At 37.6% G+C, this 13,345-nt stretch overlaps 1 protein-coding gene across 2 annotated transcripts in view; it reads right to left on the bottom strand.

Moving 5' to 3' along the window:
• Positions 1-10,319, bottom strand: part of MTR4 (RNA helicase, ATP-dependent, SK12/DOB1 protein) — a 38,772-nt gene extending 28,453 nt beyond the window's left edge. The window contains exons 1-2 of one of the 2 annotated variants that reach the window (XM_090002214.1): positions 9,873-10,319; positions 8,812-9,012 (exon numbers count right to left, since the gene is read on the bottom strand). In XM_090002214.1, coding sequence (XP_089858340.1) covers positions 8,812-9,012; positions 9,873-10,142 — 471 coding nt within the window. In that variant the 5' untranslated portion in view covers positions 10,143-10,319. The remainder of the gene's footprint in view (positions 1-8,811; positions 9,013-9,872) is intronic. The other variant, XM_090002215.1, reaches the window with a different exon arrangement.
• Positions 10,320-13,345: the final 3,026 nt, after the last annotated feature.

The raw sequence follows: 13,345 nt of genomic DNA, 5'->3' as shown, positions 1-13,345 counted from the left end.
GTGAAGGGGTAGCTCTGCTTTTTATAAGGTGTGGGAGGACAACTCTCTGCTACTCTCTTCGATATGGGACTAAACCCACCTTTGCTTCTCCTTTTCACCTTTGCGTAAATGTAAACAAGTATCACTCCAAATAATCTCCTTTCTCTCACACAACCAAAAGTATTCTCCCTCTCAATATATATATATATATATATATATGTTTTTATTTTTTTATTGGCAGAGATTTTCTGGATTTTTTCCCAAAAAATCTAGTTTTTTTAAATATCCCGAGACATTCCTTTGCCGAGAATATCCCAAGAACCAGATTTGTGACTATGGAACTTAAAAGAGCCTTTTTTATATAAAAAACATATTATCTAATGTGATCGCCAAAACATAGTTACCAGGAAGCGAAATGGATACGGGAAGCAATGTGTGAAGCGGAAGCAGGGAAGCGAGTGTTAAAAAGTAGTGAGAAGTGGAAAGCGGAATTTTTTTTAAGCGATTGAGGAAGCGTGTGAAAAGCAAAAAAAGAAAACGTGAAAGAAACGAGGGGGGATGTGAGGGGGAAGCGAAGAAAATAAATAGACATGAAAAACACCAAAAACAAGGGGGAGCGAGGGAGAAAAGATGGGGAGGTGAGGGTGAAATGAAAGGAAAGAGATTTGAGAAGCAAATGGGAAGTGCGCTTCTCGCTTCTGAAGAGTGCTTCCTCCTCCCCCTATAGGGGTGCTTCTAGTAACTATGCACCAAACAATCCATGGGGTCAGACCAATCAGATAAAGCTCACAACGACTCTCTCTCTCTTAGTATATATATATATATATGGTAATCTATTATTACAAATGTTTGTAGGTACAAATACCTCTAGATCTCCATGGCACAGGTTGTTTTGATCCAATCGGACCTTGTAGATGGATTTAGCATGTCCAAACTCCAAACTAGTGGGGATCCACTTTTGAATTGTGTTTTTCAACAGAAAAGTACGATTTTATGACCCGAGAAAGTATCGCCCATTGCAGTCCATTGATTTTTTAAGCCTTATAAAAATCAGCCAATGTGTCGTAATGGAACGATCTAAGAGCCGATTCTCACTAAGAAAAACATGTAGATCATATCTGCAAGGTTAGTTTCATGACAAACAACCAAAATTGTAAATAATAAAAAAAGAGACAAACGATTGTAGCAAACAAGGTCCTATATATGTATACATGTGTGACTTAGAAAATCTTTTTCCTTTTTCACAAAGATAATCCCATGGATGTGTTACACATACCATCTAGCAGGCATTGGCACCAGATTCCAACACAGAAGTAGGCGCTTATGGCAATTCAAAAATTAATGGCTGTAAATGCTTCAAATTCTCTCAAATTAAAAAAATTGTATTTGTCATCGAAAAAATATAAACCATGTTGAACACATCTACAATCTTAGATTTGAGTCAAAACAACTTGCATCATGAGATTTTGGTCGATTGGACTACAATCAATTGTAGCAAAATATTCCCATACATACTTATATAGGGCAAATATTTTGTACTAACGAAAGAAACTATCAAGCTGGAAATCATAGGTGCAAACTGTAAGGACTCGACCCGACCACATGATGTGTTCAACATGATTTGCTTGCTAAGGGATCGGACATTAGATTGCATGTTTCTGATGTAAGTATATGATTTTTTGAGTTGCGTAGCCTTGATACATTAGGGGCTGTTGATTTTTGAACCCCTTGAAGAATATGCTTTACATATCATAATCACATGATCAAAACTCTTTCCCTAGTAATCAGACTATGTAGATCACATCTGTAGGGGTCTGATCTACAAAAAAATGAAAAGAAGGTGATTTCTTTCTACTCAATAGTTTTGCACCTTCATTAGTACCAAAGATTGACCCATTTATTTATTTATGTGCTAATAAAATCCTAGGTGCATGTCGTATCCACTCAATCTGACCTCATAGGTGTCACACCTATACGGTCTAATCTACAAAAAAAGTAAAAAAAAAATGCAAATGATGCGTACCTGGGCTTGGGTTAGGACTTTTGGGGGCAGGGCGGTAGGCTCGGTTAGGTCAAGAACTGGGACAATGGTCAACACAGGTAAACATGGTGCAGGTTTATGACAGGGTTCGATAAAAAAATCAGTGTGCCCAAGCGACACCATAGAAAAATCTCAAATTTGGAGGAATTATTCTGGACAACTTAGACTAGGTACGGTTAAAATTTTAGGTACAAGCGACACCGGGGCAAAGAAATATGACTTGGACAATTGCCAGGATAGACATGACAGGACAGGGACAGACTGGGTTTTGGGGACATACAGACCAACTTGTCAAATTGAGTTCTTTTTGCAGACAGCTCAAAAAATCATGATTTTTTTAGGGTAGACACTAGACACCTTAAAGTATACTAGGTCCAATTTTCAAACTCATACCTTACGGTTTGGGCGAGGCGATTTTACGAAGTCTAAATACTTTTCAGGGTCTGTCAGAATTCTGGTTTGGAGTGAATTGGTTTGGGGGCTTCTAAACTAAGTTTGGGGGTTAAGGGTAGGGTCAAGCTTTATACCTTTCTATATTGCCATCTAGTTTATACCAGTGTTGTGAAAAGCGTTGAGGCGTAGTGAGGCGCTCCACCAAAAACCGAGGCGAGGCGTAAAGCCTAAGCCTCAAATATTTTTTTTTAAAACTTTAAAAAAATTATAAAAAAATATCTAAAAATACAAATAAATAAAGAAATGTTTTATTGATGAAATAACAACCAATAAGAAATAGAAAATCTCAAATAAGTACTAAAAAATATGAAATTAACATATAAAAGTAACTAAAAACCTATGTCACATGGGTGCGGGTGCGGGTGCGGGTGCGACAAGGGTGCGGCACAATTTTAAAAATTTTGGACACGGGGACTCGGCTATATATATAAATATTTTTTTTTAAAATATATATATATATAATAATATATCCTGTGTGTGCATATATCTATATAAATTTTGGACACTCGGCTCGTGACTCTTCCGAGTTGTCTCAGATCCTGAATTAACTGAGTTAAAATAGTAGTATAACTGGGTTAGAACCAAACTTGGCTGAGTTTATCATTGACTCGGCTGAGTCTTAGCTACCATGGGAATAAAACATCATCAAGGTATTAATTAAAAGCATTAACTAAAAGCATGTTCTGGTAAATGCATTAAACATCTTTTGCTAAAATTATAACATTAATTAAAAGCATTAAAAGCTTTTAATTTTTCAAAGCTAGATTTGAAAAAGAGAGAGAATTAAATGATCTCGGTGGATGAAAAATGTTGGTACTCGTGGATGAGAATTTATTAGCCTTTATAAGAGATAGAACTCGGTGGATGAAAAGTGTTGGTACTCGTGGATGAGAATTTATTAGCTTTTAAGATTGAGAGAGAGAATTAGATGATAATATTTAAGAATAATTTTTTTATGGGGCTTATGAGAGAGAGAATTAAATGATAATTAGCTTTTTTCATGCTATATATATTTTAAAAACTATATAAAAAGATCATTTTTTTGTTTTTTGCTATAAAAATGGACAATTTTGGACTCGGTCAAAGTTGACCGAGTCCAAAAAGTGGATGGACTCGGCCTCGACTCGTTGACCGAGTCCGACTCGGCGTTGACCGAGTCCGACTCGGCGTTGACCGAGTCCAGGCCGAGTCCGAAGCCGCACCCGTGTCCGCACCCGTGTCGGGGCGTGTCGACTCGGGTGCGGCGCCTCCCTAGCCGAGTGCGTGTGACATAGCTAAAAACTGATTACATAACTGGAAAATATATGAGATTAACCAAAAAAAGTTAAAATATACTAAGAAACTGATTACATAACTGAAATAACTGGAAAATATATGAGATTAACCTACAAAAGTTAAAATATATGATATTATTCTAAAAAATATGAGATTAACATATAAAAGTAACTAAAAACTGATTACATAACTGGAAAATATATGAGATTAACCAACAAAAGTTAAAATATATTAAAAAACTAATTACATACCTGAAATAACTGAAAAATATTTGAGATTAACCAACAAAAGTTAAAATATAGTAATATACTAAGAAACTGATTACATAACTGAAATAACTGGAAAATATATGACATTAACCTACAAAAATCTTGTTGATCATGTCTCAAAAACCTTTTTGTAAAAAAAAAAAAATTGTGCCTCAGGCTTGCGCCTTGAGGCACAGAGGGCCTCGCCTTTTGCGCCTCAAGGCGCGTTTTTGATAACACTGGTTTATACTTAATTTTATATACCAATTTTGACCCAACAACATTCTTATGTAAAGGCCTTCGTACAATGTCCCATGTTTCACATTCATACAAAGTTTTCATCTTCTCATTCATCGCCTCAATCCATTTATTGGATTTGGATGCTTGGTTGTATGTTTTGGATTCCTCTTGTCTTGAAAGAGTAGTCAAAAAGGAAAGGCTTGATATTTTGTGCTAAAGTTATCATAGTTGACCCTCTCAATAGAATGTTGAATCCAACCAGATCAACTTACAATTGGAAGTGTTTGATCATCCTGAGATGCTAAATTTTCCTGTTGTAAGTGAATGTCTGGAGTTCCTCTATTTTTGTGGTTGTACACAAGCCCTTTTAATCTATCAACTTTTGAAGTTGAATTATAAACGCTTGCTATTTGTAAATCAGCTGGAGCCATGTTGTTGTCTTGCTGCACTGCACTAGGATATCTTCATTGTGTTGCTCGCTGGATGTATCGAGTTCCATTGGAAATAGGTTGTCACTCATCCATGGCTGATAGACTTGAAGTGGTTGAGACTGAGTCTCTTGATGTTTGTTGCCTTTGTGCTCAAAACTCAACTCATTGAAGACAACATTCCTCGACATTCGAATGGACTTGTTCTCAATGTTATAACATATGTACCCTTTATAATCATCAACATATCCAACAAATTTGCAAATATATGCTTTCTTATTAAACTTATTTCTTAAAGAAACATCAATATGAACAAAACAAATACATCCATAGGCTTTCAAGAAATCATAATCAGGATACTTTACAAACAACTCATAATATAGGCAATTTGTGCTGAAGTATTTTCATAGGCAGCATGTTAATGATGTGAACTTGCGGTATGGAAAGCTTTTGTCCAAAGCGATAAAAGAGCATATCACTCATGCATCATGGCTAGAGCACTTTCCACTATGTGCCTATGCTCTCTCAGCAAGTCCATTTTGTTGAGAAATCTGGGGACAAAATACTCTTCGATTGATCTCATTTTCCTTAAGGTACTCAATAAAATCATTCGAAGAGTATTCACCCCGACCATCACATTGGAAGTTGAGAATAGGGAGAGAGAACTGATTGTGAATCAAAGCATGAAAATTTTAAAGATTTTAAAAACCTCATGCTTGTGTTTAATGAAAAATATCCAGATATACCATGAGTAGTTGTCAATGAAAGTAACATAATATCGACTCCCAGAAGAAGAAACATTGGAAGATGGTCCCCATACATTGGAATAAACAATTTCAAATAACTTGGAGCTCTTTTATTAATGGATGCAAAAGGTAATACAGAACTAAGGGGGGTTGGCGTAGTGGGGTGGGGCCTTGGCAGCTAGATGGACAGTCAAGGTTCGATTCCCATGGGCATCGCCTCTATGCGCAAGCCAATGCGTAGCATAGGCCCCCAGGGGCAAGGGTCCTAGCTGCCAGCACGACGACCGTAGGTATGGTAGGCTGAGCCAACGCAACTAGCTCTTCGTGTCGAGCATTTTTTCTTCGGGTTATAAATCCAAAAAAAAGTAATACATGTCTCTTAGACATCTGACAACTTGGACAAACATGATTGTCCAGCTCTTGACTCAAACTCGACTTTGGAATCAAAGTACTAGAAACAAGCTTTTCAATAAAAGCTTTAATACAATGTGCAAGACGATTGTTCCATACACACGACTTATTTGACTTAGACTCAATGATGAAGCAAGAGGAAGGGGAACTTGTAGACTCTTCAATGAACTTGTTCTTCACCTCTACTGATCAAACTTCCTTAAAAGGTACATGTTTCCTCGCCTCTCTCCTTCAGTCAACGTTCTCTTCATGTGAAGATCCTTCACATAATCAGAAAGAGTGAAAATGATGCATGAATTGGTATCATCAACGAGTTTAGAAACAAAGAGAAGGTTTTTTTATGTTGGGCACAAAGAAGACATTGGTTAACTAAAGACTAGAATTGAAAATAGGAATAGAAATTTTTATGATTTGTTCGTTCTGCTTGAGATTCAGCCCTGCAAGCCAATAAGAGTTGTTTATCCAATGGCAACTGTGACTCTACTCTTGATCCTCCTGGCTTATTTGTTAGAGGTTTCCCCTATGTGTTTGCCTCAGTGTTGTACCTCGGATCATCCTTGAACCATCCGTTGGCTTTAAGTCTTTGACATGACCCAGCTTTTTGCAAATAAAACAAATAGGAACCTTTTCACCTTGATTGGTCAATGGAGGAATGTTTGGAAGAGGAAGAAATCAACGGCCTCCCTAGTTTTCTGTGTGTCCACGTCCTCATCCTCCTTGCATGACCCCTCGGCATCATCCATATTGCATCCCATAAATGAGAACATTATAGCTCTCTGCTGCAATTGAAGAGTTTTCCATTGTGCCTGCTAAGTTCATCTCAAACTGGAGCAGTTTGGGGTGCAATGCTTCAAAGGAGGGCAGTGCAAGAAAGCAGGACAAGATGGTGTAGAGAACATTAAGTTCTAGCTCAAGCCCATTAAGAGTTTGTTGCACTTTATCCCGATCTGAAATCACACCCACCCATGGCAAGTTGGTCAGTGATTTCTTTCATCTTGTTAAGATACTCCATTATAGGCATGGAGCCCTTCTTGAGATTCTAGAACTCTCTCTTCAAAACATAATTCTCGCTTTTGAGACTTGAGAATATGTTTGTACTAGTTTGGCTTAGAGTTTCATGGTTGTGCAATCATCAGGAATGTTGATCAAGACTTCCTTAGATAACGTGGATGTAATGTAGGCAACAAGTGTTTGATCACGTTTCATCCAAGATATGTAATCTGGATTCCGACTAATGAGAGGTTGAAACAACAGCCGATTTTCCATCATTTTCTTCTAGCAAATAAATTTTGGTGGGATCCTGATCGACCCATCCAGGTGAACCGAAAGATCTTGGTAATGGATGAAATGAATAATTTGTCTTTTCCAAGTAAGAAAATTAAAACTTGTTAATTTTTCAAAAACTAGTTGATTAAGGAAACTAGCAGAGAGAATGGAAGAAGAAGAGGAATCCATTGGCAAACAAGAAAGAAGAAAGATACTAATCTCAAAAACTTTAAGAAATGTGGTACGGTTTTCAAAAAGACAAGATTATAAGAAAATAAATTTTCTTTCTCATACAGGCTGCTGATGATAAATATTTAGAACTGAAACATACTTCAAAAAATCAGTCCTTAACGATATGCAGATCTGCACGTTTTTCTTTTGCAGATCAGGAAACAACCATGAAATTAAAAATATGAATTTAAACAGTCAAATTTAATCTACGAAGAAGATTTTAATAAAATAAAGCTTGAAGGAAGGAACAAAGAGGAGATGCTCACGTAAAAATAGGGTATCAATGAGAAAATTAAATATGCAGCAAGAATCACAGCATTATGGAGATGCTATGCAGAAAAACATTCAGAATAGAGGTTCAGCAAGATCAAAGAGAAGAGAAATCAAGGCACAAGATCAGATTTAGGGTTTTTCAAGAAAAAGGAACCAAAGAAAGAAGAAAGATAAGAAGGAAGATGGAGAAAGAGAAGTAGCCAAGCCTTTTAGGAGATGAATAGATCAGGATCAAACATGCTTTGATACCATGTGAAATCAGATCTGCACCACTGGAAAGGACGAGAAGGATGAGAGGAAGAGATAGAGTAAGGAGGAAAGGAGGCTGCACAAAACCGAATGCACAATTCCTGGGACGTGTGGGTTGCCTCTATTAATACTAAGTTGTAACTGATTTGATTACATTGACTATATTACCCCTCTTTATATTACATGAGATAAAATACAGCCTAGGGTTAAAACAGGAAATATAAACTAAACATAAAATGTACACGTAGATTATGGATCAGATCTGGATCCAGATTCCAAACCCCATGGGTCAGGCATGAATCCATATCCAGGGATCACGTCTCATTAGTTGCACACATTAATTGTCACAAGGATTATTTAAGCACCTTTTGAGGAGAAAAAAATTATTATTTGAACTATTGGAAGGCATTTAGGACACGTTTGGTTGCTCCTTTAAGAATGATTCAGAATCAACTTGGTTTAGAATCACATGGGGTCTAAACCAAACATAAAAAGGTAACCTGTGAGAAACTGAATCTCATTTGCCTTTGTAAATGAGTCACTTTCTAATTTGCATGAGATTCAGAATCACATGAGATACCATGTGATTCTGAATCACGTGATTCTGAATCATATTGATTCTGAAACACTTTTTAAAGGAGCAACCAAACGTGCCCTTAATGTTCTTTATTTGTCAAGTATCAGAAATGTACTTGATGGGTAAAACAATTTTATGAAACTACAATTGGCATTTCTTTATTTGTTTAAGCCAAAAGAATTTGCTGAATTGTTAATGTCCAATAAAGACTATGGTTTCACGGAACTGCATGCATAATTGCACATTCATACATGAAATCATCATCATAAGGATTTTTCCTAAAGACAAAAGAATTTGCTGAAATTGCTAACACCTAGCAAAGATTATGGACATTAAACTAAACACACATGCACAAATACACTCAGAGAGAGAGAGAGGGTTGATTCATCCTTACCAGGCAGGAAGCATTTGGTTCAATAGTTACATCCCCGGTCATCAGGCCAACGTCTGAGAATTCCTCTTTGAACTCCCTATATTTCTGGTTGCTGAGAGCTTTAATAGGAGAGGTATAGATAACCCGCTGGTTTTCACGCAAGGACATGGCAATGGCATATAATGCTACAACAGTCTTTCCTGCTGAAGTATGCGCCGACACCTAACAGGAATTCAAAAAGCCAAAAAGCCAGTGCATGAGCATCGCCAACATGATAATTGTATGTGACTCGTAGCCTTGAACAATTTAGCAAAGCAATATGTCAACCCGGACTTCCAAAGCAAAACCTCATTCTTCCTAATTTTCATTACGTACTATCATAGCAATATGCAATCGATTCAAATCCCATCATTCATAAAATTCAGAATCTAAATTAATTTATTTGAGGTAAAGAAATTTTCTTCGCGGCAACGGGCCTTAATCCTACTTCAAAATTCACAAAAAAAAAATCTAGCTTCTCCATGAGCTTTACAAATCTAAAGAAGATTGGAAGTATTATCTAAAAGTAAATTACAACTGAATGAAGTAATTTGATTCAAAAACATGATTTGAAGTTTTTATCTGAATAACACATCTAAATTCTACCCGATATGTCAAAACGAAATTTTTACAAACAAAAAATCATCTGCATCTAAAACTGCAAGAATACAACAAATGTAATGAACAAGAGAATCAATCATTTCTCGCAAAACTGGGAAAGAGAAAAACATCAAATTCATCACATAACATAAGCAACGGAGTCCTATATTCAGCACCGACAGAATCATTCAATGAAATTGAATTTTCAAAAAGGAACCATACAATTCTCACTCACACGGGCGCGCGCACACACTAGAAAAAAATAAGAAGTTACCAATTGAAAGATGACGCACGCGCGAGAGCACATACACACGCACTAAAGATCAGAGAAATAAGAGCCGTACCAATTCTCTTACACACACGCACACACTAAAAGATTAAAATTAGAAAAAATAATCGTACCAATTCACAAACACAAGACCCAGAGATGGAGAGAGACTAACCATGACGGATTCGCCTCTGTCGAGGCAATTGATGGCTTCCTTCTGGAAAGGGTCGAGCTCGAAGGGGAAGTCCTTCGCCGGCTTCGAAGATCCCGGCGCCGGCGAGGGCTTCGGGGCGGGGGCAACATAGCCATCCTCCGGGTAGGAGACGTCGTGAAGGCAGGCGACGGAGGCATCGACCTCGATCCTGCCGCTCTTCTGAGGGGGAGACGCCGCTTCTTCCGCGCTCGGGCTTGCCAGGGTTTTCCTCTTCAGGGAACCCATAATCATGTGTATGGAGAGAGAGAGAGAGAGAGAGAGAGAGAGAGATTTATGTTGTATGTGAGGGTTCCCCTCCCTTCCGCCAACGGAACCCCCAAAACTCCAGAGCAAGGAAGGAAGGTAGAATCCCCTCTCTTCTCTAATTAACTTTCGATTCGCAGAAAACCCTCAAAAATCCGACGGTTCGCTGGAAAAGTAAATAAATAAATAAATTCTCTTCTCCGTTGTTCCAAAAAGGCCTAATAGAAACCCTAATTTCCCCATAATAATAATAATAGAAGGGTTGCAAGTCGGGTCGGATATAGCTCAGTTATACGCTTTAGCCGACAATGAATCCGACTTTTGAAGACTTGATCAGGATCCACGGCCGACTTTATTATGCAATAACCCAACAGAATCCCAAATATATACTGAATTGCTGATCTCCTGATGACGATATGATCCCTCCCGTGAACGCGCGGTACAACGTTGGTTCCAAAATCTATCCTGTTTTTTTTTTTTGGTGAATTAAGTTCATTCTTAAAACAAAACTTATGATTCTAAGTACATGGAGTTTATCTTTAATAATCCACATGTTTATCCTTTGATACTTTCAAATTGCAAAACAGATCCCTGTCTTAACAACGTATGACCTACTCAAATCCAAATTCATTATATGAAGGGATTTTGGTGGATCCAAGCATTGCTATAGACCCATGTCTAAGATTTGGTTCAATATGAGAAAGACCCAAACCCAAGTCTTGAAGGTCAAGCAATTGCTGAGGATTTGATTCCTGCATATCTAATTCAAGCTGATATGGACCCGTCATCCAAACTTCAATTAATGCAAGTCACCTCAGCCACATAGGACATCCAAGAAGATGCCACCTCATTCGAGTGGGACTCCCTTGGGTGCCTCTCCCTCATCAACGACAAGTAGGACCCACATGAGGCGTTCCCTCTAAAAGTCTTTCATGCCAAAGTGGGCCCCACCTGGTTGGTGCCTCCTAAGAATCCTTCAAGGCCTCCAAAAACATGTGACCCTTGGCTTCCCTCTTTTATGGCCTTAGAACCCAAGAGTCTCATTGGGTTAGTGGGTCTCATTAGTGTTTTAAGTAGTTCTTATCTTAGTGGGTTGTTTTATTTATTTGCTTTTATTTTTGTAATTAAGTGAGAGCTTCATTGCCTATAAAAGGAGTTCAATTTGTGAAAGAAAGAAGAAGAATAGAACTTGGAGTTTTATCTCTCAAAACAGTCTCACATTCTCTCTCTCCCTAAAAATTGTCCCCCTCTCTTATGGATGTCTCTCTCTCTATTGTCCTTACCCTTGTGAGTCCTTACTCCAAACTTGTTCACCCTTTCTATAAGAGTTATTCTATTGATTATGTAAGGTGAAACCAGCCTTTCTTAGGTTTCAAATTGCCTAAGAACTAAGTAGAACTATTTCTACTTAGAGTTTATAGACTTTACCAACATAGTGGAGGATGTGACCCGATCCAACTGTGTACATGGAACTTGAGCCAATCTCGAATGGACCAGACCCTTCTCGAACAGTAGGACACTATCCCTAAAATGTGCAAGTCATAAGAACTATTTTCTTAAAGCCCCTTACCAACCTAGCTTCTCATAAGCTCGTTAAATCCAAAACTTGAAAACAATATTTTGTTGTTGTGATTTGTTGAAATTAGCCAACTTAAAAATAATGTTTCTTTCAAATCGTACCTAGTCTAAGCCTGCAAATTTAACCCATTTGTCCTTAACCTACCCACCAAAAATTTGATTCAAACTCATTCTTAAAAATAAATTTAACAATGAAACATGTTTTAACCACATCCCAGGCCTGAAACAGACCTGACCCAAACCCGTGTCCTAAATTCCTCTGTTTTAAATTCCCAAATCACATTAACTTTGAATCCCAAATTTTTACCAGACCTTCTGTAGCTTATTCCAAGCCTACACCTGATTTTTCATATTTTTCTGATTAGTATTCTTTTAGAAATAAATTAATCACTTAGGTTTTGTCAAAACCCAAGCAAGACCTTATCACTAGAAAATCCTATAACTTCTTAGAATTTTATATCCCAAAATACAAATTTCAAAGTCCTGAAATTTTTACCCAAGCTTGAACCATGTATCGATAAGTCCTTAAATTTTCAATATTTTATATGTTGTCAATTGGGAGAACTAAATTTATTATTAAACCTTGCTATAACCACCCGAACCAGTTACCTGGATTTGATTATTGACTTAACCCAAACCTAACTTAACCCACCTAAACCTTAATCCCTCAACCTAAGCCTGACTGAAATGCATGAGATCAAATAATACTCATTTCTTTATAATTTTAAACATGAGTTATGCCTTCGTTGGTCGATTTGTTAATAGAAAACCCAACACCAAGTGCGGTGTTGTTGAAAAGCACTTGACACAAAAGTGTTTGACTGAGATCGTGGCAAGCATCAAAGTCATGTTGGACCTTACACATCAAAATCAAGTGGATGTATGAGTCACCCATCAGAAACTACAACAGTTTGGGTCGTGTGGCAGCAGATCCACCCTTCTTCCTAAGGTGGAGGTGTGGTTAAGAAGCATGTTGATTCCGCAACATGTGAATCAACCGCATTGCCAAAAATCATGGACAAAATCTGTGAGGATGAACTGGGCCTAGTTATTACCTACTCGATTTAGACATTTGGTTATATTTTTCTTGTACCTCCCAAACCACTAAGATGTACCGCATCATAGATCCTAGGGTTGCGGGTAGTAGCCGCAACAAGTGGTATCAGAGTAGGGTATCGTCAAAGTGTGTCACAACCCTGTATACGATGGTTGGCGTGTTGTTAAAATTGTGCATGAACATAATCGTAATTATGGACCAAATGCACACGACACGTTATGGGCTGAAATTGATTATGTGTTTGGAGTTGGAAGCACTTATTGCAAGTTTCTTGCAATGTATGAAAGACTATGATGCAGTAGAAGCTAACACTATCGATGAATGGTCCATACATGACATGCACCAGTCTTTAAAACTCTTGCAATGGAAATTGCTACAAGAAATGCCTTGGATGGGTTTTGAATCACAATGATGTGTGTTCGAATGGTGCAAATTTAAATAGAGGTGAGTGATTATAGATCTCCACACTCCTTCCTATGGTTCAGTTACCTTGCAGGAATCGACTGGGTATATACACATAAGCAGCGTCAACCCAATATAATGTGTGTTCATAATT

The sequence above is a fragment of the Nuphar pumila genome, chromosome 4 (assembly GCF_984573655.1).
Source record: "Nuphar pumila chromosome 4, dmNupPumi1.hap1.1, whole genome shotgun sequence".
Classification (NCBI taxonomy): domain Eukaryota; kingdom Viridiplantae; phylum Streptophyta; class Magnoliopsida; order Nymphaeales; family Nymphaeaceae; genus Nuphar; species Nuphar pumila.
This window is presented reverse-complemented; position numbering and strand designations above follow the sequence as displayed.